Source organism: Patagioenas fasciata, chromosome 3 (assembly GCF_037038585.1).
Source record: "Patagioenas fasciata isolate bPatFas1 chromosome 3, bPatFas1.hap1, whole genome shotgun sequence".
Taxonomy (NCBI): Eukaryota; Metazoa; Chordata; class Aves; order Columbiformes; family Columbidae; genus Patagioenas; species Patagioenas fasciata.
This window is the reverse complement of record NC_092522.1, coordinates 21,239,648-21,266,934: the sequence shown is the minus strand read 5'-3', so window position 1 is coordinate 21,266,934 and position 27,287 is coordinate 21,239,648. Positions and strand designations below refer to the sequence as shown.

General features: G+C 43.6%; 1 protein-coding gene across 1 annotated transcript; it reads right to left on the bottom strand.

Moving 5' to 3' along the window:
* Window positions 1–681: 681 nt before the first annotated feature.
* Window positions 682–26,991, bottom strand: LOC136099664 (TOG array regulator of axonemal microtubules protein 2-like). The gene is made up of 16 exons (XM_071807272.1): window positions 26,815–26,991; window positions 25,132–25,292; window positions 23,820–23,866; window positions 21,784–21,974; window positions 20,696–20,834; window positions 19,604–19,759; window positions 17,362–17,503; window positions 15,638–15,743; window positions 13,627–13,862; window positions 12,295–12,453; window positions 11,119–11,236; window positions 10,019–10,189; window positions 8,326–8,625; window positions 6,918–7,134; window positions 3,345–3,431; window positions 682–1,094 (listed from the first exon to the last, which is right to left on the bottom strand). The coding sequence occupies exons 1-16, from the start codon at window positions 26,956–26,958 to the stop codon at window positions 847–849; spliced, it is 2,622 nt and encodes an 873-aa protein (XP_071663373.1). The 5' UTR covers window positions 26,959–26,991; the 3' UTR covers window positions 682–846.
* Between the last annotated feature and the right edge of the window lie 296 nt (window positions 26,992–27,287).

Sequence of the window (27,287 nt, the reverse complement as noted above, 5' to 3'; positions counted from 1 at the left end):
CTCAGGGTGCTGGGTGGCAGTCAGATGGCACCCGTCACCTCACCACATCAGTCCATTGCATGTGGTGCACAGGGGACCACAGACAGGACGCATCCCCTGAAACGGGAAGAAAATTTCAGTGCATCTGGTGAGGTTTCTGCTGTCATTGGACTGGGGCTGTGAGCCTGACCTAGACATCTCAGGCCATTGCACCAGCAGCTACCAGAGACTTGTAAAGGGGCTGCCCGGCAGTTCGGCATCCGCTGCATACACTGGCATATACAGTGAGCTGCACATCCTCCCATAACCCCACTGCGTACCTTCTGGGCAAGCAGGTCCTGGCTTCTCATTCTATGCTTCTGAAATCAAACCATCTCTTCCTACAGTTCTAATGCTTCCAAAGCCCATCTCTTACTTTGTAAGTAAAAATATATGTATGTGCACATCTCTTAATTTCTATGTATATAAATATAGTATTTTCCTTTTTACAGTTACAAATTGCATTTACACACAGGTTTTATTTTTTTGGTATCTGTGCAAACTTCTTAGGGAACATGAGGTCAAGACATAAAACTTTAGAAAAATTCTTTTTTAAAATATTTTTTATTTTTAAAGAATTCTTAAATTTTTTTTATTAAGTTTTTTAAGATTTTTAAGTTTTTTTTAAAGTTTTTTTAAGGTTTGTTTTTTTTTTTTTTTTTTTTTTTTAAACCAACATCAAAATATATTAAGTAAATGTGTAACTATAAACTCTATCAGGTAAATCCTCTTCTTCAAACACACGGAATAAAACGAATGCCACCACCACATCCACCTTTGCCTCCAGCTGTCCCACTCCACACCCCTCCTTCTGTTTCCTGGAGCACATCAAGCCTTCACATTCAGGTTCAAAAGATCCCAGAGGTTTCTTGTCACATACTGAGGCTGGTTGGTGGCATACTTCTTCAGGCTGGGGCCCATCACTTCGTCAAGGCTCTTTGCAAGCTTGGTGAGCACAGCCCTGACACTGCCGCTTCGGACAGGCAGGGCCTTGTTTCCCAAAAGGAACCAGAGCGCAGGCAGGACATAGCGGTGGACGAATTGAGGTTTCCGGGGATAAACAGTGGCCACAAGCACTGCCAGGTGAGAGAGACAAACAGATTAACAGCCGTAATGTAAACAAGTACGTTCCTTGTACCTACAAGTACCTACAAGTTTTGGTTCTTGGAAGGCTTTTCTGGCTAATATCAACAAGCACAAAGGGCCCAATGGTCCAGAAACAGGCAACAGTGGCTGATCATCCACTGAACAGCATAACCAACCTCTGAGGACCTTAATTTCTCCAAATCAGAGGCTTTGTATCCATGATAGACTTATCAAAGTGAATAATACACATTTTGTAAATAATTTCACTATCTGCTTCTGCATTACAAATGCCAAAAATGGCAAATCGCTGTTTATTTCCGTTAAGAAGTTGTCTAAACCAGCTGCTGAAGATTTTGAAATGCAGCTCAGAGAGGTAATTGAAAGATTTCTAACAAAAGGATGATTACTTTTTTTGTGACCTTTGACAAAGAATGACAGAAGTCCCGTGTGGCTGTTCCTTTTGCTTAGTGGCACACAGCAAACAGCAGTATGACACCACACTTCAAAACTTCAGCCCAGAAAAGATGTGTGTTGCTTGACAGTTTTCTTACAAACATCAGTGACTAACTGAGGTCTGTGACAGAAGGGTCCAAACTGAGGTTTTTTCCCCTCATACTTAGTGGCTTCTAATGAACAGCTGTTTCAAACTTCAGAATGTCTTAGATAATTACCCAAACCCCATTGCCATGGCATTTGAGCATCTCACGAGTTTAATGGCAATTGCCCTCACAACATTCCCTAAAATAGGGGAACAGAGAAAAATCTTACACAGGCGCCTGATATTTAACGCATTCTGCACATTCTCTCTGACGTCTGTTCTCAGCTCATTTTCTGAACTGAGCTCTATTAAATACAAACAAAAATTTACTATCAATAAGCTCCTTGCATGGCAGATTTTGCTGAGAGATCAAAATCTGAAATGGTCTGAAGAGAGCTTTGTTATCTTCTGTTCAGTAGAAACGTTATGCAGTAACTATTTATTATTTTGTAGTGGAAGGACCTTCATTTCCTCTATGCTGTTAATCTAGCATCAGTCATCAACATTTAAACGGCTCCTGACAGTACCTAAAACCAACTCTAGTAAGCAGGAAAAGGGTGCCTATTTTAAAATAGGAGTTAATTTATGTTTAAATGCTATTAAACACAGTGGTCACTATGGAGCTTCAGAACAAAAAGAGCTGTCTGTTCCCACTGAATCCCAGAGAGAACATCTGCGCTTTCTAAAGTAGTTCCAATTTATGTTCAAATGCTGTATTTGAAAAAGAGATTAAAATAACTGTAAAAGTAAATTTTATGTTTACAGAGATTTACTTTATCCAAATTATCTTTAAAGGCCCTTTTATATTTGTTATGGCTAAACATGCCCTTTTGAGATTCATAATGAAGAAGCAAAGTGTATTAAACCTTGGATTAAAAGATGCTGGCATAACTAGAAGTGGATTTAGTCCTAATTAAAGCAAGGCTATAAATACTCTTCTCTAGTATATATTGAGATTATAATTTTTTCCATTCATTGGCTATTGCTGGACAGAGCAAGCTACTATTATAAATCAATTATCAGCTGTACTTCCAGTGTGTTGCACACTGCTGATACAGTAGACTGTTTGTACATCCTGAAATGAGTCCATATGATATCTGCAATACAGGCAGGGAGCCTCAGTGGGTTGGGCTGAACTGCCTCCTTCTGCCCCTAAATCCTGCCTTGCACAAAGTCCTTGCCTATAATATGTGTGTTGAGTTTTCACCTACACTGTGACCCCCCAGGCTCTGCAGGACTCCGCCTCAAAAGTTTCCAACAGGACAACAAGAATCCTATGATGACAAAACAAACCGATCCTCAGAAATACCAGTTGCCACAATTTTTTTTCTAAAGGATGTTGGTTCGCTGTAGAACAGGGACCTCTTAGAGACCTCCATGACCTTTACTGTACTGTACTTCAAAGAGAGAAGTCAGCCAGGGTATTTTTAGGCCTTCTCTTTCCTGGAGGCGGGTCCTGAGATGCCTCAGTGAGAGCTCAGCGCTGGAGCCCAAGCGCTGTTCTTCTCTCACACACTGCAAGCCTCTGCAGAGGCCAGGCAAACCCCTGCCAAATACACCAAGTACAAGTATTTTGCAGGAGGAACAAGCTCAGGACCTTCTGGTGTTTGATAAGCGACTGCACTGTCTATTCTGAGGTATTCCCTCTAAATATTCCCTCTGAAGACTTCAAGAAGTGGAGATTAGTTGAAGAAGGCAATACCTGTGAGATGTTCAATGACATCCAGCAGAGCTTTGCCGCTGAGGTAACGCGCTCGGTGGGCAAAGATTTGCAGCAGCAATGTGTTATCTGAAAGAGAAACATGTATTTCTGCTCACTCTTCCGAGGTTATAAGAAAAAAAAAATAGTTAAAAAGGGAAGGAGGGGAAAAGGCAGAGGTAACTGCATTTTGTAAAATGAAGGAAATTTATGCCAGTTTCTGAGTCCTTTACTTCTTTCCTTCAGCTTACTTGGGAGGATTTTAAATTCAAAAAGAAAAGTTCTCATTTCACATTTGTAAATCCAGAGTTAACTGCTGTACAATGAGCTGTGTTAAAGCTTCCACATCAGGGCCCTCAAAATTTAAATCACCTGTAAGCAATGAAAATGTTTTGCATCCTGGAGCTTTGCAGAAGTGACCTCCTCCCTTGTCTAAGGAAAAGGATGAGAAGGCTCAAGAGTCCACGCATCCATTCACACTTTAAGGATAAGCTGGTGTTAAATCTTTAAACTACCTGTTGGGATCTATGGACAACACTCCAAGTTACTCTTACAAGAGATAATTGCTGCTCATTGCCAACACCATCCACTCTCAGGTGCTCTTATACTATCTCTGAAATCAGATCTCGGTAGAGAGACTGAAAAACAACCTGATTTCCCAATACTTGACTGCCATATATATTTTAACGTCTCCTGTGCTGCCTGTTTTGGATTTGAGGTCTTGTTTTAATTAATAAACTGCTGCCTGAATTGGTCTGCAAGCCTCCAGTCTCACTGCTTTGATAAGCCAAGCAAAGCTTTTCTTGGAGGTAGAATGTTTGTGGGATGCACTACGATACCTCGCAGTGTCACCGGGAGTGGCACCAATAGGTAGAGTAAGCAACCTGCTTCTTTGTGAACCACTACAGAGTCAAATCCCAAAGGGGTTTTAAGTAGTACTGTGCTATTAAGTGCTCCGTTTTGCCTGAGATATAAAAAAGGTAGTCCCTAACAATCTCCTTGTGAGTGTGCAGTAATGAATCCGTTCTGCTACGCTAATTAAGCTTCTGCTTTGGTAATTACACTCTTCTCATTCATCTTTTCAAACAGACACTTCACTTTTTGTCCCACCCTCTTGCAGTATTGTCAGATGCTGTTTCACATTTGCTCTTCCTCCCCAGGGAGTTACCTTACAGCTGCTGCTTTGAAAAAAGATCTGGAGGTCTTGTGGAAGCACAAAATGTTAATTTGTCATTAATATTGGTATCTACATAGATTTTCAGGGGAACACTTGGGTTTGGGATGGGTGAGGGGGAGCTGCTTGTTTTCTTGTTTTTGTAGGAAGATAAGTATGTTAGCAGTATTCAACTTTCACTTTGAGAGTTTCAAATGCTCGGTACATTTTGAAACATTAAAGCTCAAGTAAATAACAAATTCACCCAGCAGTTACTTTTGCTGCCTTGAGAGACCTAAAGACAGAGGAGCTTTTAATAGCTACTAGAGAAAACAAGGCAACAGGCAGTCTGGTTCTTACTAACCCAGCTTTAATTCCCTGTACTACGTATCAGCTAAACCTGCTGGCCACAGGACAGGCAGCCCCGCAGTTGCTGTATTGAGCAGAGGAATCTGCTTCTCCGCACTCTCATTTTCACTGCGTTCCCCTCTTTGCTATGTTGACAACTACAGGGAAATTCCCCCTCCCCTCTCTCAGAGTGATGGTTCCTCTGGGAACCATCTGGGGCTGCTGGTCTGACTCCATGCCCTGGTGTCAGGCAGTGGCCATCTGAAGGGCATTTCTTTCATGACAGAGAACAGGGCAGGACAGATGTCAGAGGAGACAGCAAGATGTCTTGGTCCCATTGCAGTTGAGCTTGATTTGCTGATTCACCTCCACCTACAAGGTGGCTCCCTTGAGTGGGATTATGGTCCCAGGTCACAGCTAATGAATGTGTGTGGTCTTCAGCTGGGGACATCCAAACCAATGCCAGGGTTAAGGTAAACAAACTATTCAGGCACTATTGGGAAGCAAATTAGTTTGGTTTTAGGTAGAATTTTGGTCTAACAGATGGGGGGGGGTGTTTTATGTTCTTTATTTGTTTGTATGTCATTTGGGGTTTTTTTGTTTCACATCAAGTGATCAAACAATTTTCTAACCAGCTTGCATTTTTGCATGGATCATTAAAGGTGGCAGATGAGGAAGTCTCACCTAAAGCTCAGAATATGAGGCATGTCAACACAGAGCCTCGGTGCAATAGCTGGGCTCTTAGCTATTAAACTCATAGGAGCAATGGGGCAAGAGGTTGTGCTCTCTTACTCTTTGCTAGGAGCATTGAACAATCCTTTAGCGTTCTGGGGTGGTTTTGTCACTTTATAGCATATGGTATGGTTTTGCTCATGCATTTTTCCAGTAGAGCCTTCCTTCCCCCAGTAAAGCCCTAGGGTCTTGAATTTTGAAATATCTGTGATTCAGTTACCTGTTTGAACTTTTACAAATGTCCACAAAAATGAGCAGAACAAAAAATATATATCCCACCTTGTTTGCTTGAGAACCTGTCTCTGAGTAAAGCCACTGTGATAAGAGACAGATGCACCTTGCTCCTGTTCTAGCATCTGCCAGCATGGAAAATTTACAGTGACCTCTTAGAATTGGTGAGAGGGGAATGACGGAAAGCTTCATACAAAACCCTGAAGGGATCTATTTGCCACATCCTCTCTTAGCAGGATTCTGCAACTTTTCCCACACCTTCTCCCACGCACCACAAAAAAATCAGTAAGGGCCAAGAGCAGTAAAGGTCTCACCCTCCTCTCCTGCTTCATGATTAGGAACAACCCAATACTTGGAATACAGAAAGGCAGCAGGTCAGCAGATTCACTGAGTTTGCAAAGCAGCTGATGTGGAGAAGTTGTTAATTTCACTTTAACACCTGCCTCTTCAACACTGAATTTTTCAGGCATATTCACCCAGTGCTGCATTTTCACAGCTGACATAAGTCTGTGTGGCAAGAGAATTTACAGCAGACCTTGGCTATAGCAATCTTGCCCCATGCAGAACAACGTTTGGAATAAGCCATCATTTACAGCTTGATTTATCTTGATTTATACTTGTTTATTCTAAAGAAGTGGGAAAGAAGCCCAGCAAGAGCAAAGAGCCTCCACCACACTTCCCCCTATGTGTTTCAAGGAAAAAGCACATTCCTTTCATCTTGTTTTAGTGGTTGTAAACTTAACAGAGTGCACATATTAGAAATCCAATTCAATAAAAACAAAATGCATGCAGTTTCCCAGGAAAAACAGTCATGACAGATGCTAGTCACTTCCCTCATGCTCTTATAGTGGAAACTTAAAATAATCCCTAGAATGTCCTCTCTGTAATAATCAGATCTATGACCCAGGTGATAAGCAGTGTCCATTCAGCTACACATCCCAACATGATACAACCGATTGGAATAAAAAGAATGCAGGCAGGACTTCATACACATCTTGCAGCAGCTGGATGTTCCCACAGACAACAACAGCCATCCACAGACTTAGCACTCACTTGGCTCTGAGATGGAGGAGCCGCAGCTGGGGAGAGTCAGTGTCAGAGGTCAGCCTTACCTAGGTGATCAATGCATGCTTCCAGCACCTTCACAGCTGCAGCATAAATCCCCAAGTGCTTTGAGTTCAGGTTCTCAGTGACTGCTGCTATCAGAGAGGTCAGGACTGGGTATAAGGCATCTCCAAGTATGGGTGTCATCGAAGCCAGTGCCTCCAGCGCCTGCTGGTTCACTTTCTTGTTGCAATCCTGAAGTCTCAGGACAAAAGAGTCAAAAATCTGTTAAGAAAACAAAGGACAGGAAATCTGGATTAAAATGTTCTTGTTTCAAGGAGAGATGTAGAAACAAGCACCCAGAAATGTAAAATATAATGTTTTCTGTTAGGTCAGCACTTACTAGCACAATTTCACTGTTTTCTTATGGGCTACTCACTGTAGTGGTTGCACCTAATGGTGGTTGGAAAGATCTTCATATTTTATTAAGAGGTTTGAGTGCAGACAGGATAGTTCATATGGTGTTTCTCTCTATATTATTTACATTATTATTTACATAAATCATCGCTACAAATCATTAAATTAATCCCATTTTAATAATGCAATATCTTTGGTGCAGAGGTATGAAAACAGGTATTTATGATACCCATTTTTCCATAAAGTTGCCTCAAGTACTGAGGGCAGTATTGATTTTGCCAAAACTGTGGCTGGATGTGATCCAAGTTTTGTTTTTATCTGTCTCAGAACCTGCATCTGGAGGAGTGCAGGGCTCTGATGAACTCTTCAGTACCCAGACCATTTGTCTAGCTAACAGGTAGACTTCTGAAGTTTAATGTGTTGTGTAGTTCTCATTAGAGCAGGTTCAGTCCCTTGACAGCCACATTATCAGGCACCATTTGCTGGAAAAGGGGAAAAAAAACAGCTGCTGGGAGGAAAAGGAAGAGATCTGTCTCTAGCCATTGTCTTCCTCTTTCCAAAGGGAAAAAAGGGCCCACAGGAAGGGTGAGAATGGTCCCAATCAGGAAAGGGATGAGGATAGAAGTAAATAGGCAGAGTTGTGTCTGCAATAGAAGAGAAAGTTTACAGGAGTATCCTTTAATTTTTGGTTTTTTTAATCAATGCATCCTGATACTTCTCCTCCACCCCAACTGATTTCTCTTCTAGGGAATAATTTCCAGCCTTTCAGTGGCTGTATTTCCTTTGTTTTAACCTAACTGGTAGTAAGATACAGCAAAAGCTACAGCAACAGGAAATTCTGTCTCATGAACAGCACCAAGAGACACCTACCAGAGAAATACAGTTGGACTGAAATTGCTTGCCCTGATGCCTGGAGTTGAATGAAATTATTTGGGGTGAGAAGAGACCAGCCTGTCCCAGACAGCTAGTAGGTAACATAAGACGCACTGTTTTAACTTTACTGGTACAGGCTTGGGAAGGGACCTAACAGGAAAGGAGCGATGGAGATGCCCTACCTACCTGGGAAATGTTAGTGGAGATGAGCTGGGGGTTGTTTTTGCAGTGGTCAAGGAGGAGCAGCACTCCCTCCATTCTTGTCTGAAAGTCCTTAGCTGTCAGGAGCTTGCAAAGCTCCTGGCGCTGTTCAGTCTCTTCCTGTGATGGGCGACGGGCTGTCTGACGGGCTGTCTGACGGACTGTCTGACGGACTGTCTGACGGACTGTCTGGCGGGCTGTCTGGCAGGCTGTCTGGCGGGCTGTCTGGCGGACTGTCTGGCGGACTGTCTGACGGACTGTCTGACGGGCCTTCTGACGGGCTGTCTGAGAGGGTGGCATGGGTACATAAGAGACAGACCTTAAAATGGAAAATAAAAACAAAGTTAGACCTTTTGGTGATAATATCTCCCTTTGGTTAATTGTGAGGAATGCAACTTGAGAAGACTTCCTAATGATGTGATTTCAGCTAGATCTTTATCTGAAAAGCAGCTTTGATCTCATGACAATCATTACAGGAGACAATCTGGACTTAACATTATCACTAGTGCTTACTGAGGAAAACCAAGGCACCAAGGATGGGATGCATCTCATTTATCTTCAGGTGTCTTCCCAGGTACTCATCCAGCTTCCCTATGTGTGGAAAAGTAGGCACTACAAAGTCTAAATGCCTCATCTTATGGCAGGTGTCTGTATTATAAGGAAATTAATTGTCCTGGAGAAGTGCCTCTACAACAGGTATGGGAATCTGGATAAATAGCTCAGATGCATCTGAGCAGATGAATCCTACCCAGACAGATCAAGGGGCATAACTGAAGGGATCCAGAGGATCAGTAACAGAGGCAAAAACTGAAGCCAGCCATCCCGCTACTGCGCTCACATTATTGCTTCCTTAGCAGCTGGATCCACAGCTTGACAAACCCAATGGGAACAATTCTCTTGGATCAGCCTCTCTCTGCCATGAGCACGAGAAGCTCCTAACCCCACTACTGAGGTGTGCGGTGATCTTCCTGCCACTGCTGAGCACAACAGAGCTAAATAAATCCACTCTGTTATCAGAGAAGGGCAGGTACAGGTAGCTCTCTCACCAGCATGGGGAGACAGCAAGGACCAAACTCCTATCTTGAATGCTGACTGAGGCACAAGGGAAAAAAATATGCTGTCCATCAACCAACCAATAATGGGTCTCAATGACATGAATAGCTACAGAGTCCACATTGATATGTCTCTTGACCAGAACTACCAGTACTGTTTTTGAGTCAGAAAGCAATGACTCAGACAGGCCAAACAAAATGCATAGGAAGTGCTATTTTTGGGAATGGCATCTTGGTTCTAGAATGGGACTTCTCATCAAATCACCCATCTCAAAAAGACTCCACTGAGATAATAATACCCTGATTGAAATTACTTGTCCCAAACCAAACAGCAGAGAAATGGCCCTCTCGCAGCCTCCACAACACTGTCCTCGCCACCGCACTGGATTTTCTGAACTAAAACTGGTGGGTGTCTCTTCCTCTCTCTCAATTTTTGTGGAAAACCCTCCAGAGAACTTGTGTTCAGCCTAATGTAGAAGTAGACATTTTTGATCACGAAATATTTGTGGGGCAAGGAAACAATCTCTGGTACCCCTTGTCTCCACCAGAAAGATTTTTTTGAGGAAGAGACATGCAAAGCTTGTCATGTGCTTTGTCAGATATAACAGAAGTGCTCAGTACCCTTCATTAGAAGGCAAGTTGTCCTGGGGCATCATCAAGCCATTTTTCTTAGACTCCTTGGCAGAAGGAGGTTCCTTAGACTCCTTGGCAGAAGGAGGTTCCTTAGACTCCTTGTCAGAAGGAGATTCCTCAGACTCCTTGGCAGAAGGAGGTTCACATTCATGGTCTTCTGTCCCCTACACAAATATATAAAAAAACATGAATCTATAGAAGATAAAAGAGGAAATTATTTGTTTAAAGCACAAATTATAACCAGGAAGGATCACTGCTACCAAGAAAGGCTTAGGAAAACATTTCCTAACTTAGAGAGGGAGATGGGCCAGAGATCCAGTGATGTCTACTATTTGTTTTCAATAACATAAGGTAGGTTATAGGTGCTACCATAATGGGCAGCAATACAAAATCCAGAATTCATTAGTCTTGTGCACAAGAATAATGCAAACTGTTAAGGAAACAAACTGGTGGGAAACATTTGGACTTTCTGGAGGGTGGCCCATTGTGTTGGGAGTTAATTTGGTTTACGCTCATTCTCCCTATCCCCGACAAAGGCACATGCCTGTCTAGAATGTAAATGAAAAGGAATGAAAAAAAATAGGGATGATTTTCCATGGGATGCTGAATTCATGAAGCTTCCTCCGGCTTCAGAGAGCATAACAGCAGGGCAGTGTTCCCAGAATACACACAATATGCGTACTAATTATGATTGCCTTGTGCATCTTTTGTATATTTGGAAATTTTTTTGGCACTAATACTTCATCTGTTGCAAAGACTCTATTACCTTCAGAAGCACTATTCTCCCTTCCTTGCTTTATTGGGGGGTGTGGGGAGTAGCATTGGGTTTTTTTAATGCTTGATGGTAGAACCATTTTCTCCTACTTTCCTTTCCTGTTTGTGGCTGATATTCAAAATACACCCACTTTCTTTCTAACTATACTAGTTCATTCACTGTCTGAAGATAAACAGGCTAAGGATCAACAGCTCATTCCCAGGAGCAAAATGATTCAGCAGAAGAAGAATGAGGTAAAGAAAGATTATATATGTTTAATCTCATATTAGCAATCTCAGTACTAGCATAAAGAAGACATTTCTCCTGCCAAGCACTTACCTTCCGCTTAATCATTGCCATAACAGCTTCCAAGTCCCGTGAGGGGGCAGACTTTTTCAAATAACTATCAAATTTTGGATGACTCATCAATAAATTCAGCATCTTCCGTCCATAATATCTAACATAGGAAAAAGAGAAATTAATACAGACTACTACTGTCTTTTCTCCCTGGCCTTGTGAATAAACGAAGGAAAAGCGTTAATAAACTGATATTTTAAACTCATCATGTGTAATACCTGCATGAGGAGGTATTACCTCTTCAGCAAAGAGATTTACCTCCTCTTACTGCAACTGCACAATGCTACCAGCTGAACACAAGAGGAGAACATAGGGTAACAGGAAAATACAATTTCACTCTGAAACTGAGGGTATGCTTCTGTGGAAGTGGAAGATCCCATGGGACAAGTGAAGACCACCTCCTGCTTGGATGTCATGGCTTATTTGCAGTGTCTTGCTGCCATTGCACAATAATTTACTTCCCCTTAACTGACAGAGAATCTAGGACAGATGACCTCATGCTTACTATTTATTATTCTATACGACATGTATGCACATGGGCAGCTAATTGATCATGTGTTCTTCACATCTATTAATGGGAATATAATTAATAATCAGACTAATGGTTTGGTTTGGTTTTTGGTTAGTTGTTTTGGTTTTGCTACTATGAAACTTCAGCTACTGTGAAGAGGAAATTTGGACGTCATTCAGCCACAGCCAACAACATTATACAATGATTGGGAAGAAAAATTTGTGACTACAATAGGCAATTAAATCTGCAGAAGGGATTTAGAATGATTGAATATATCACTTGAAAACAGCTGGATTTTTTCTAGGACAGTCTTAACCTTCCCAGAAATAGATGTTTGGGACCATTCAGTGACGAACAGTGGCCAATGCTTCAGCTTTACATTGCACACGTAAGGTGAAACAGAATTATTTGACTGCCTAATCTGAGCTCAGCTGATCTGAATAAAGAATCATTCAAGTCACAGGAATTTGTCAATGGCCTCTCTTGCTGGACAACCTCATCTTACTCAGTACAGTCATCTCCCCAGACGTTATCCACACTGTGAAGTAACTTTTTAAATTTTACCTTCCACTCTTTTGTGGTTTTATAATTTGTAGCCAGGCATCAAACAGTTTTCAAATTTTAGGAGGTGAAATGAAGATCATCACCTTGTGTCCTGATGACAGTCCAGAGCAAGATTCACCAGCGTGTGCACCAGCACCTCAGTACTGGTAACTATGCCCGAGAGGAGTTTATTGGCTCCAGTTCGCTCCATCGCAGTCAGTAGGTGTTCGGCTGCAGTCTTGCGCACCAGGACATTGCGGTGTCTGCAAACAAGGCAACAAAGACTGGGGTAGGGGGAAAAAGAGGGCCAGAAGCACAGGCCTTGGTCACAGCATGGTCCCTGTCATTGCTAGGGAAAGGACACACAAGTTCTCACTGCCATTTTAGCCACCTGTAGGTGATTTGTCCTCAGATAAACACAAAATTGGCATTGTACAGAGAGGCTACCTGCAAGTAAGAGGAAGGAATTCTACCTCCCTGGACTATTTGATACTTAATTTCTTTCCTGAAATTTAGTCTAGGAAAGAGGGAAATGAAAGACAATTTTTACTGACTCATCAGAGGGCTCCACTACACAAACAGAACTGTAGCAGTCCTGGGGCTTATTCCACCTGTTTATCTCCAAATCTGCAGAGGGAAATTTTTCACAATGAGAACAATCAGTCATTGGAATAATCTCCCCAGGGAAGTGAGTTTCAGCTGGACAGGGTGCTGAGCCACATTGTCTAGACTGCACTTCTGCCAAGTAAGGTTGGACCAGATGGTCCAGGTGGTCCCTTCCAATCTGGTACTCTGTGATTCTATGATTTAAGGCAGCATTTGCTTCAGTTATCCTATGGGAGTCAGCCTGTGAAGGCACCTATAAAGCTGCTCACTATCTCAAGGCTGACTTGCAACATCAATTTGAATAGAAAGTAGAGATCTAAGGACATGACGGTCAGACAGAGCCCACTTAGTAGGAGCTGTGCCTGCTGAGCCGCACCCAGCACGTTCTCCCCAGTGTGCTCCATGTGTTAGCAATTAGCCTCCTTATTTCTCAAGTTAATGGCATAATGATGATGCATGGCTTTTCTCAGTGCCTCTGTGGTTAGCGTTGTGAAATATCAAAAGGCACTCACTGCTAGAATAGCTATTGTCCCTCTTCCTGCAAAGCCACAAGACTATACCACCACGCATTGCAGGAACTTTTGCTTCCCCATCATTCACCACATCTCACCAGCATTGACATATTGTGGGAACAAATAGGCTGCAGGAGGGCAGAAGTAGATGCAAGAGGAAGGGAGAGAGGTTTATGATCAGAGAATCTAATCACCGAGTTCACAGAAGATGCAGGAGACAGGACCCTTCCCTCCCATCAATTCCCTTCTGCCTCCCATCCCTTCCCTCTACCGACACAATTCAAGGTGAAGGATAGCACTAAGAAAAGAATGACGTACTGGACTCCACTGGCCATGAGAGCAGTCATTGCTCGTGCAGGAGTCACACTCCCCGCCATGAGCCCCAGGGCTTCATTGGCTGCTGTCTGAATGAAGTCGTTGGAGTCCCCCATCTTCTGCAGCAAGACCCGAGCAATCTCATCCACCTTGTGGTCCATGTCCTTCTTCATGGTCCTGAAGAGATCTCCAAGAGTGTTGATTGCACAGCAACACACCTTTGAGCGGAGATTGTTCACCTGGGGAAGTCATGAGGGGAAATGTAAGAACCACCCTGTAGAGAAAATCAATTCTCCAGGTGAAAGTCCCATGAAACAACATGACTTCTCACTGTGTCCAGATGGAATATAAGAGCACAGTAAGAGCAGAGGACCACAAGTACAGGAACACACTTACTCTGACGCCAACTTCTTCTCTCTCAGGCCCACTTATACAATTTTAATGAGACTGAAGGCCTAAAAATATTGTTTAATCTAGAACTAAGTGTGCTACTCAACCCATAATGTGCACTGCTTTGATTTTAGACCTTAAAAAAAAATAAAGGCAATGGCTGTTTTTAAACTATAAAGGTACAATTCATAAAGACAAGACAGAGGAAAAGTAGTACTTTCTTCCTGTCCAAAATCGCAGCACTGGCAGTTTGAGCACTCAACGAGGAAACTGAAAATGCAGGCTCAAGTGTACAATCAGGCTAATATGCAGCATGGACTTGAAGTCCATCTACTGCTCTGCCTGGTCAGGAGAACCCCAGCTGTTGAACTCAAGGTACTCAAGCATTTTGGAGGTCACATATAATTACAGCTGCAACCCATGGGGTTTTGCAGCATTCAGGGCTGTTCTTGGGTGACCCTTGCTTCCAAAAGTCTCTCCCATAAGGGTAAGGAAGAAATAACTGAGAGTCACGTGCTTCATTTGAAAAATACTTTGAAGGACAGACCAGTATTTCTTTCTGCCAGAATTAGTTGTGCCTCTTAATAAAAGAAAACCATATAAGTGCTAGAAGTGCTTGTGAAAGCAAAATCTGGGACTGGAGTGAAACAAAAGCTGAAAGATGTCTCTGTGCATGATCGTAGAAGAGAGAGGAGGAAATTTCCTCAGAAATATAAAAGTGATATAAAAATCAGATGAGCTAAGCTGAAAGGGCTTCTTGCCCTAAGCCAGATCTCACAGGGGTAGAATCTGAGTCCTGCATATCTAAACAGAAGGGTTTAAAGAGTCCAACAACACAAGGAACATTCAAGCTTCCAATGTCATTAAATATTGGAGAGGAGGAGTTGCTTTCATGGAAATAAGCTGTCCTACTGTCTTCTGCAAGCAAAGGAAAATTTAATATATTTGGCAATCATGCAGTAAGAGTACAAGTCTGTGGCCTGAACTGGCTGCTAAGTGCCAAGTTGGAAATACAGCCACAGATGTTATTAATTAGCTTAGGGTGAGACCTCTGTGTTCACTGAGAGATGAGACAGTGAAGCTGTGTGTGACTGCCTTGCTCACCCCACAGCCAGGCTGGTCTAAGCACCCAGTTGCTGCTGTGCAAAATTCCACAGGCACACAGAGTCAGCAGTTTAGTGGAAAGGGCAAATTGCCAAAAAGCAAGCAGAAAGGAAGGAGGAAAAAACATCATCAGGAAACACAGGAAAATAAATACCTGCAGTCACTCACCCAGGTTGCTGAGGAGGAGGAAGAAGTGGGAGGAAGCTGGGAGGCAAAAGCTGCAGTGTTTAATTACAGCTTGGCAGAGACTTGGGCTGTGGCAAATCACCTGCAGTTTCTGTATTTGTATATTGCATGAGAATGACACCTACCTCAAAGAGAAGAGACACAGAAGCCCTGCATGCCTGTAAATACAGCTATATTGTGCAGACAGATCATATAGATAGGTGACATAGCCCTTAGAAAAACAGTGAATAAAATAGTGATGAAGGCAGACACCCACGTAAATGAAGAAGCACGTATCAACTCTATGCTCTCATGTACGAGGTGCATAGGACACAATCGAACATAACATTCTTACCTCTTTGATAACTACCAAGGAAACATCATGAAGTTTAGAAAGAAGGACTTCTGAGTGGGAGACAGCCAGGCGTCTGATGCTGGTGAGTCCCTTCACTTTCTCCTCCCTGAAAGGCAATTACCAAAAAGATCGACTTTTCTCACCACCCAAGAACTTGGCAGCACCCTCTAAAATTACCAGGGTGTCAGCTCAAACAAGCACAGGGAGGTGCTTCTTATACAGCACTTAATTAAATTGTGGACTCGTTGCTACAGGATGCGGTCGTGTTCAAAAGCACACATAAATGCAAAAGGCAAATAGATGGTTTCAGAATGGCTGGGTTAATTTGCAGCTGTTAAACAAGACACCCTTCCTGAAATCACTGGCACACAAAGTCTCTATGTCACTGCTTCCTAGAAGCTGGAAGACTGTGCCATGTTTCTGTTTCTTGCATCCTCCCTGTACCCTGTGTCTGAGAAACAGTCCCGTCTGGCTGTTACTGGGGCGTTTTCCCTCTTCGCCATCCCCATAGGGCAATGCAGGAGGGAGAGCCTTCACTGCCACTCCATAGCTTGAGTTTGCACTCTACAATTTAGTCTTGTTCCCCACAGCCTCGCCCTCCCCTCCCCCAAAAAAGACAGCATGTCATAAAATACTCCATACCTGGGCAAGAATAGACAAAAAGCTGGATTTTCCAGAAAATCCCTACTTAAAATAACACCTACAACAGCAACATGTTATTTAAAAGTAGTAAAAACCCACCTCTTTCAGCATTTTCTTAGTGAAGGACCTGAGCTACATGAAGACATGTTACAGTCACTGGTTCACCAGGGCGGCAGGGCAGGGCTGGGCATCCACCCCCACTGGGGTCCCTGAGTGTAACCCAGACCCTGCAGCAGCTCCCTGCACCTCACAGGGCATCAAACAGGAGTGGGAAAGAGAAAGGAGAGAGGGGCAAAACAAAGTGATATTGCACAAGGAGGTACATCATGGAAGACTTTTCATGGTTATCCCAGTGTGAATGGAGCCTTAGTGCACATATGCTGACTCAGAAATCAAAGGGAAAACCAATATCACCTGAAATTTGCTGAGTCTCCTCCTGTCTGTGTTCAATTTCAGGACACACTGTGATTATCAACAAAAACATCTTTGGCCCATATTAAGCAGTGAAGAAGAAAAAGTTTCATTCTAAAAGTGCAAGATTCCTGAAGGATTTTTTTTTTTTCTTTTTACTTGTCTTCTGCCACAAAGCTTTCAGGGGAAATGACAGGCTGAGAAACTCCGTACCACATCTCAGTCCATTTCTCAGAAATAGGAACTCCCCATAGGTGCTTCTGGAACTTAGCTGCGGGAGGACCAGAGATAAATCCTTACTCAGTCCCACCCGGGCCAGTGACCTGAGGCACCCAAATCTGTAAACTCAAGACCACTTCCATCCTGCTTCTGGCTTCAGCCAGCAAATCATCTTGTTGTCAACTTTCTCTCTTCCCTGAAGGTTTCATTTGCAGCTACGTGGAGCAAAAAACCAACCTAGGAAACAGCAGGGACCTGCTGTGGCTCTAAGACTGCTATGGACCAAGGCAAATAAAAGGCTGCTCTCACATCTTTATATTGTGATTACTTTGGAGTGGTTTCAGTAGTTCCCTTGGGACATCTGGGATGTCTGGGCTCAGAGGCACTAGAAAAAAGGTTCTAACTTACCTTTACACTGAGAGGGAGAAAGACTGAACAGGGGGCTTTCTTACCAGTCATCGCTGCTGAGCCATGTGAGAGCATTGAGCAGCACCTGCTGTGCATTAGGGTAGGGTTTGGCTTCCCGGGCGTCCCCGCACTCTGGCTCATCTCTCCCCTTGGAGGAGTCCAGAGCAATGGGCGACAGTGAGTTCACTGTAAGGAGAGTGTCAGACATCAGCATTGCGTACCCCAGGGTGAGGCACCCTGCCACCGAGCAGATGGCAACCCAGTCCCCAGCCAAGATTACATATGCGCGCAAACTGGCATTGATTCAGTGGCTTCCCTGCTGTCTGGTTCATTTTTCCAGCACCCAACCATCTCACATTCATCCCCAGTTGGGCATCAGCTCCTTGTGTGAACCTGAAAATTGCACACACTGAGCCAGCTCCCACATCTGGATGGGTACCACAGCCAGCTTGCAGATTGATAGTGCTGCAGGGCTTACACTCACCAGGAGCCAGTGCTGCTCAGCAGGACTTGCTACCCCAGGAGTAAGCTCCTGAGATGTGCACATACCTCCCTGTATCACCTGCTGTGACCTGAGGCAGTGAGGACAGAGGGACCCTGTAACTTTCTGAGGAAACATCTCCAGCTGTCCCCAGCGAGCACCAAGCCTGAACAACCAAGTCCTGCTGGGCTTGGTCAAATCCACAAGGAGCAAGTGCCAGGGAATAGTGATACCTGACCTGCTGAGCCTGACAGCACCTCTGTTCCCATTTATCTCAACTATTCTGGACAGCAGGCAGCTAAGTGCACATACATTTTAGCATACCATTGGGAAAGTAGTAGTTTATGGATTTCACTATTTTCCGAGCATGAGGAATATTTACTATTTCAGAGGTACCCATTGGCTGTATTTTGAAGATGCTGAGGTGAAATTTATTTGTCATCAAATGTATTTGTTTGCAAACTATGCAATGCCTAAGCTTTCTCTTGTGGAAAAAGGCAATTTCTAGTCTTGATAGTTGTGACAAAAAAAAAGCCTTCCAAATGTGAACTGAGAATAAAAATATGTAAATATAGATGCAAATTGTTGGCAAATACAGTTTCTTGATGATAAATATACCAGGTATAAGAACATTCAGATGACAAATGCATTTGTTATGAAACCTATTTATCATCAAAAGCATTGTAGGTCAAAAACTTCATGCATTGCCTGCAAAAGCTCATTTCCTAAAGTGTAGACGTAAACATCTGAGCTGTCTAAAAGTACTGAGTATAAATATTACATAGAATCTAGGCACTACTATGGACTCTGTAGTGTTTTTATGCTACCTTACGTGTTCTATGAAGTATGGAGGAACTGTAAAATCAAAAATATTCAGATGGGTACTAATTTGGATGTTACCAATACTACTATCACTGACATCAGTGACATATGTACATATGCACAAGTATGTGCATATACACAACTATATTCGAGGTGAACGGAGAGCCATGTCAGGCTAGTTCTGATCAGTTTTGAAAACTGGAGTAGCATCACTAGGAAGGAGCATTCAAAATATCATTCTTAGTTCCCTTTTTCCTAACTCTTGGTGCTCAGGATCATAACACAAGGTAGGCCACCCACAAAGGAGAGCTGAGAATCAGTATGCTCACTATCTGCTGCATATTTGCTGCAGGGAGTGAGCAGCCTGGGAGCACCAGTAACCTCTCATGTACGTCTTCTGCTACAGAGAGCCACTGTATTTGGGTGGGCTGACCAAAATACAGTCGGAAATACAGGCACTGCTTGTTCCCAGTTTGCATTGCAGGCAGTGGGATGAGAGATGCTACAAGTCGTTAAGCACTTCTAGATGCAATAGAATGAATGTATCACTTCTCTAATTTCCATGAAGAGGCAGCCCTTGCTGCGATAGTAGAAAAACTGGCTGCAGAGCCAGACAGCAGCACAGGCTAACTGACCATGGTGGTACACATATGTGCATGGTGAGCACACCCTGCCAGACAGTACTGGAGCTCAGTCCTGCAGTTACAGCTGCTTCCCAGCACCAGTGTTATGTTTTGGACTATCAGTACTGGCAAAAGCTATAGCTTAAGGCTTTACCCCTACTTCATGCAGCTCAACTTCCCAGTGGATCTGTAAGCACCAACTGCTCCAGTATCACTGAGCTGGAATGGATCCAAAGGAGGTTTGCTCTCAGTCCTCTGAACAGGCTTTGGACCTGAGATCTTACCTGTGGTTGAGGAGTGAGGCAGTTTGTGCTCCTTGTGCTACGTACTGGTGTGGGGGCTGCAGGGGAGCAGGCTCACCTGAGGAGTTGCGTGGGACGCTGCTGTTCTTGTTGATGACAGGCATGCTGGGCAGTGCGGGCCTGTTGAACCGCTTCCTCAAAGCAGTACCAGTGCTCTCTTTGCCTGTATTGCGCATGCTGGGAGCTGTCCCATTGACAGGTGGTGGGCCAAAGCCTGCAGAGACCAAAAAGGATCTTGTTAAGAGGAAACATCTGAACAGGGTGGACTATCCCTCAACAGGGGGCTTGGAAAGGGCTAGAAGTCTTGCTGGAGCTGGGTAACATCTCTTTGTTATCCCAGACAATGATCACACAATGTGGTGATGCTTTCCGTAAGAAATGAGGAAAACTCAGTGCTGCTTTTCTTTTGCTTTCTTGTTTCAGAGGCTGGATAGGGAAGTTACATTCTAGAGGTTCCCACCTCAGCACTCCTCACTAGTACTTCACAAAATAATAGCAAGAAAAAGAGCAGAGAACCTTGTCTGATGCCCTTGGGCTGAGTGCTGACACTTAAGTTTGCTGCTGCTGTGCTCAAGGTAGTGCGTGCAGCTGTACAATCAGAGTCTGTCAGCTGCAATTAAGTCAGCAATGCTGCTTGCTCATGTGGGTGAAACGCAAGCTCTGGCTAAGGGCTCCAGCACAGCTCTATAGTGTGAGCTCCTCAGCAAGGAGTGGGGTGAGCAGGATAATCTGTCCTATCATGTGAGCAAGATATTTTGTGTTTTAATTAGATACAGTTTGATTTTGTTTCTTCCAGGGGCACCTTGGTTGAAAAGCCTTCTTTTGGACTCACCCATTCACCTTTCCTGGAGGCTACTCTCAATTAGAGAGTCTGAATCCCCAGTGTAGTTTGCAAGACAGAATTATCCAGTCTGAAAGACTTCATAGGAGAAGTGGGGAAAGTGATTTACTGTGACTGACTCAGTATGGGCCGGGAGCAAGACACATCATGGCTCTGTATTTTTCTTTGAAAAGTGGAAATAAGTCCTGTGTAAGCTTCCACTCAGATGCAAGTTTAACAGCCTTCCAGTCCAATTTCATAGACATTTGCAACACTATGTAAGTAGCAAGCAAGCAAACAAAAAGGCTCACAACTATTGCAACCACTTACTTTTGTTGGCTGCATCCCTGGGGTCAGTGTTCAGTGCAGGGAGCTGCAAGGGCTTTTCTGTCTCTTCCTCCCTCTCCCTAAGCACAATCTTCCTCTCTCTCATTTTATTGTAAGCTGACTTGCACAAGACAACGCGGATCTAGTTGCAATGGAAATAAATCATAGCACATGAAAAAAGATGCACAAACCACACACAACACCTCATCAGGAACACAGTGGTAGCGTGTCATCTTCTTTACTGCAGCTCCATATACATCTCAATAGTTTCAGAAGAATTCCTCCTTCCCTCACCTTGGCAGACAATTACAGCTAGTGATATGTAACACTCCATTGCCATAACCTTCTACTGGCCCAAGATGCTGTTTCTCAATCTATGTCAAGAAGACCTGCTTGAACCAAGAGAGTCATAGCAGCGCTCCAAGACAGATTAAGAGCTCACCTTACTGTGAGCAGGTGGTTCAGTTCCTACAGGCTATGGCAGGGGAACAAAACCCATCTGCAATAACCAGCAATGAGAGGTAATTTGCTGTTTCTTAACAGTCATGGCCAGTAATTGCAGTTGCTTCTCACTTCCTTGCTTCTGAATGACTCAGCTGCTCTCTGAGAACCCAGAGTCCAAAAAAGGAGTCATGTGAAAACAAGTTGGAGGAACATTGGTCTTATTGAATAGAAAAACTGTGAATGAGATGGCTGTGAGATACAGCAAGAAAGGTAACTAAGGAAAAGCAAGGTCTTCTATTTTATTCTGCAGCCTTCCTTGCATTCAACATTATAATCTTTGCTTCTGTGCTTCCAAGCATGCACTGTGCACATGTTCACTGATGTGTAACTTGCCCTGCCATTCAGATCTGCTCTAAATCGGCCTCCGCACATAAAGAATGCTTTTTGCCTAACCTTAGCACCGCCTCTCAACCAGTGACTTCTGCACCAGGGAAAATACTCAAGTAATTGCTCTGTAGTTGTCAAATGTATTCCAAATAGAATCTGCTCCGCAAGAGGGGAAGATTATGATTTTCAGTGACATTTTGTGCTAAGCACTGAACAGTCATTGAAAAGGAAGCCTGCTCACCCCTGTCCTTAGCCATTACCTTTTCATTGCTGATCTTGAAGTCATCGACACTCAGAAGGCGAGGCCTCTCACGATGGTTTGTCTCCTTGGCCTGTCTGAGTGGAAGGCTTGGCAATGGGACCACAGGTTCACGCAAACGTCTGGCAGACTTCACATCACGAGCAACGCGATGCTTGATAGGAGGCAAAATGGGTTCCAAAGTCTGGACCTCTGATAAGACAAGGATATAGATCGTGTATGATAACAGTAAGGAAGATAGCACCTTTCCAAACAGATGGCGTACTACCATATTGCACTGGCAGCAGAAATGACATTGCTTTGTTGGCCACCAGACTCAAACCTACTGTGCGATAAAGGCCTCAGCCCTTGGATTCTGGTGAGCAGCTGTGTTTGATAGAGAAGAACAGAGAGATGGAGATTGCTCTTGCCAAAAGGGTTTGTCTCTGTTCCTATCCATTTTGATTTTAGTAAACATCCTCTTTTCCCCAGTTACTAAAGAACTACTGGGTTTTAATAGCTATATTTAATAGTCTTTGTAGAGGTAAGAATTAACATTTCCTCCTCTTTGCTGGAATATTTTAGAGGGCATTAAAAGAAAAGCTTAGGATTGCTAGAGTGTTACCAAAAGCAGAATTGTGCTCTTGAAGCCAGAATTCATTTTCCCCAAGGGGTTTCATTCTAAATTGCAGTAGGTCAGCCCACTTTCTGGGCAGACTCACCAAAGGCTGATTTTCTTAATGGGAATAGCACAGTACAGCTCATTCTGAAATACTCTCCAAAAAGAGCTATTAAAACTCGGAGAACTAATCATTCCTTACATGGCTTCACAGATGATAAAATCATGTGATAGCCAAGCAGTAAAAAAGGAATAACTTTCTTAAATCAGGAATTTTTTCCCTGCAGAATGGTCAGGTCAATAACAAAAGAGAGAGAAAGATGGTTTAATGATATATCTCATTTCTAGTCTATAATGTATCCATCAAAAATGTCACATTACTTGCTCAGCAATAGTTCTCCCTAGTTGCACCCAGCATCCTAGCTGCATATCAGCAATAAAGGAATCATTCCTATTGGGAATGCCCATTATTTGTCAGGACTAATACTGAGCTGAGGGACCAGTGGATCTTATTGCTTCTTCTGCATCAGCACAATTGTTTCTCAAATTCCCATCTCTCCTATTGCTACAAACCCACAGACGGCAAAGGGGCAGCAACGGTGTCATTGAGGTTTTCAGGTTAGAAGTACTGGCTGACACAGATGCACCAGACACCAGATTTTGTCTTGCAGAACTCTAATTGCTAGTGACAACGCAAGGCAGGGAGCAGAGGAAAGTCAGTAAGCATCTCCTACCCAGCCTCAGTGTGCAATACTGACATATGCACATAGAGTGGGGGAAGAGATTTGTAATCGTAAACCCAGGATATGTGACTTGGGGTAAATGAGTTGCAACAAGGAAACCTCATTACTCAGCATTGAATTTAGGCTTGTACTTAAAAGGACAGAGAGCTCAGGTCCTGCGTAGGCTGGATCCTTAAGTCTCTTTGTAAAAGGAAAATTCACAAGGACTTGCTATCATACAAGGTTTCACTATTTCTTCCAATGCAAAAATAGGCTCTGCTGATTAATCTACTTCAGATCTGAAAGGGTTCAGTTCAGAAGCTGCTCAAGATAAGGTTTTCTCCTTCAAGTGTTGGAGGAATGAGTGGGCACATTTCTCATTTCATGCAAAATGCCTCATTTTTCTCTAATCTTTGTGACATTAGAGAGCATGCTGGGGGTTAAAAGGTATAAGCATGAGTTAGGGGAACATTTTCTTTTCCTCCTGTGCATTTGCAGGGCCCCAAGGTACTCTTCTAGCTCCTGCCATTCATAACTCCATGCTGGAGTCATTTTCACTGGATCAACAGAGCACATTTCCCAGTGGCTGGTCTCTGAGGAGCCATCTGAGTGCATCAAAGAATGAAAAAGGTTACAGGACAGTTTTCAGCTGAATTTTCACATTGCCATCCATGAGTCACCTATGTTCTTTTTAGGGCAACCATGCCCTGTACCCACCTTGAGATTTAAATGTCTTCTCTTCACTTCTGCTGCCTGATCTTGACCTTAAGAAAATTGAGGACAAAATAATATATGAGGATACAGAAGGAGAGGCAAACTTCCTTAGCAAGATCCATCTGATGAAGGAGAAAATGCAACCCATAAAACCAACAATACACAAAGGTGATTAATTGTCACTAAATTTTCAGCTGCTGGAGTCACACAGAACTGGTCAAGCTCCAGCTGAAACACAGGATTTCAATTTGGGCCTTAACTATCCAATTCTGCTGTCTCTGCTTTCGGAGTTGAGTGGCTCTCACTGTTCATGCATCCTTTCTGAATCAGCAAGAGATGTTAAGCCAGCCATAAGTCTGTATTGAGTGCAGCTACCTTTATAGTGCTGTAGAAGCCTAACATTGCTTGGCCATGCCTTAAACTGATGGCAGTATCTTGTTACACGTGGAAATACCACTGCTGTCTCCTGAGAATAATCTTACACCTCCCTGTTCTTTTTAGAAGAAGGGTTTTTCCAACTCAGCTGGTAGGTAAGTATACTCAGATTGCACTGTAAAAGCTATGCTGAAGCTTTTGAATTGGAACTATATTTCTATGACTCCTTATTTATTGTTATAACTAGGATAAAGCTGACAGCTAGATTTCCTCACGCATATCGAAGCAAACATCTTTCCATCAGTTACAGCCCCATAACTGTTCTCTAGTACTTTCCACCCTTTGATCTTAAAACCATATGCAAATATTAGGCATCTATAGAATTAGACATCTATAAACAGAGATTTATCTGGGCTTCCATTTTACAGTGAAGGCCCAGACACAGAGAAGTTATAATTGATGTTTACAGAAGCAGCATCTGAATTTACAGACAGCTCTACAATAGTCAATATTTGCCCTAACATAACTTTGCAGGTACAGGTATTGGCAAAGATCACACACAAAACCAGATGCTGTATTCAGATCCATGCAATACAGTTCCCAAAGGGTGCCACAAAGATTACAGAGTGAATCAGTATCAGAGTTCAGCAGAGGACTTGCTTTTAAGTTCCTCTTAAGTCCTGCCTCCTCCTGTGCCCCACTACCCAAGATCTTAGAGGTGGCTTTGAGTTGATCTTAGAGTTGGTGAGAGTTGGTTGAGTTGCTTAGAGCCAATCTTAGATGTTGGCTTTGACACAGTGCTGGTCACCAGAGATACAGAAAGTGGTGAAAGTACAGAAGTTTGCATAAATATATTGAAGAACTGACCGTGGAAAACAATCTCACAAGATGAGAAGTGTGAGATGAAAAACATATTGGAGAAGCGCACACTTTGGCTTACCTCATCTCTGGGGCCTCTTCGAAATCCGCATTCTGAGAGCCTGCAGCACTGTCAGGAGTCCCATCAGAAGATGTTGCTGACTCGGGGATCGGGGAAAGCAAAGCCATTCCCCGTGGCTTGTTCCCATTTTCACCACTGCAATACGAATGCAGCAGGGAAGCCTGGAAATAGTAGAACAGTGCTCAGCTGGAGCATCCAGCGTTCCCCGTTGATGCCAGAAGTAGTTTAGCCATGCTCTTAGCTAGGACATACCAGGAAAAAAAAAGTCAAACTGGTGGAGCAACTTGACCTAGGATGGGCGATGTAAAGGGAAGTGATGAGGGAGAGACAATGTCCCCATGCTGTTGCCAGCTCTCTCCTCTCACTCACCTCTCTAGCAGTGGCTGCTTTCCCACCTGGTATCCATCTGCTCGACGTAAGGATGTTCTGCATGCCATTGCTTCTATAAGCCTTTCTGATGGTAAGGGAATGGGCTTAGATCACTAGCCTCTCGTCCCTAAAGCACCTACCAGGCATTGTTGAACTCCAGCCAAGTCCCCACGTAGTCATTCTGCAGGCTGACAAAACCTGCTTTCCTCAAGCCCATCTTTTTTTTTCTGCTTTCTGCCTTTCCCCTACTAGCCCTTTGGCCCAGATTCTACTGTGCTCTCTGGATACTTGGTGCTCTCCAGCTCCCACACAGTTAATTTCAGGCTCACCATCATTTTCTGAAGTTCAGCAGAGCTCCCACCCTGCAGCTCTGTGTCTCTGCCTGCTGAAATTACTTCAGGCTCTCCCTGCCATGGCTAGGAAGGGGATGGAGGGAGTGGAGGCAGACATGCACCCTTCCTTAGTATCCCATCATTCTTGTCACAGATAAAGAGCCAAATCAAGACCTGTTCAAATTCCAGTGAAACCAACAGAGCGAATGTCAGGGATACAGTCGGCCCTGTATCTGCAAGGCTGAAATCAAATACATTAGCCTTTTATTGGTTATCCAGTTTACAAAAATTGTTTTTCATCTGCCTTCTCCTTACCACCACAGCAAACCCAAAACAACTGCAGCTTCTATCCATCCTGAAAAAGTGGATGGAGTCTGGACTCCATTACCCATGGCCAGAGTTGGCAGTTCCCTTCACCTATCCCTGGGCAGAACCATGGGAGATAATGAAGCTGCACGGAAGCCACTGAACTCTAAAAACATTATTAGAGATAACCCTGTAGAAGGACGTGGCTGTATAACTCAAAAACTGAGAGAACCTAGAGCAAAAACCAGCAAACATCTGTTTCTGTCTAAACCAGACAGAGCTGATATAAAAAGCCACAAAGACACTGGTGTGTCTGCAACAGTAACTATTATACCATGTATACAGAAACGTGGATTTTACTAACTGTAGAAGAACATGCTTGACCACGTGAGACACATTTAGTTGCTCTGATTCATTGCTGGTGTGTTCTCAGTCAGAAAACACAGCAGGAGCCACTAGAGAGCACAGAAACTATTCTCCTATTGATACAGACTGAGGACATCAAGTCTGCAGCATGCATGTTGCAGAAACAGCCTGAAGCACAATGTCCAGCTGAGCACTTTCTTGGCTCAGCTGTTTCCCTGGGCTCACACTGCAGAAAAAGAAGATCTCAGAGCTCTGCCTACTGGAAATAAACTGAAGACCCACTACACATGATTTGGCTTGGTTTCCTTACTTTACATCCTTCACTCTCTGACATCAGCTCCGTGTTATCCTCATCACTGGCATCATAGTCTGTGTCATTTTCCTCATGCTCCTGCTCTCCATCGCTTAACATGCAGGTCTCTGAGGAAATAGGTCTGTTCTGGTTGGGAGACATAGTCTTGGAGGTTTCCAGGAGCTTCGGGGAAGGTGATCCGGAAACTACTTGGCTTCAGGGTAACCCCCTCAGGGTCATCACAGTCAGTCAGGCCTGCAAAGCAGAGACACAAAGCATAATAGAAGCAGCACTGCAAACATAAAGCACCTGAAGCTAGATATTTCATTGGACAGATTTATTGGAAACTTCTAAATAGCTGCACAGGGAAACATGCTCATGCTGGCAGCCACTTGAAGCAGGCCAGTGGACAACACTTAGGCACTCCCACAGAGCCACCAGAGGAGCATCCTGGTCCTCTGAGCTCCTGTCGAATAACAGAGAGCCCATGG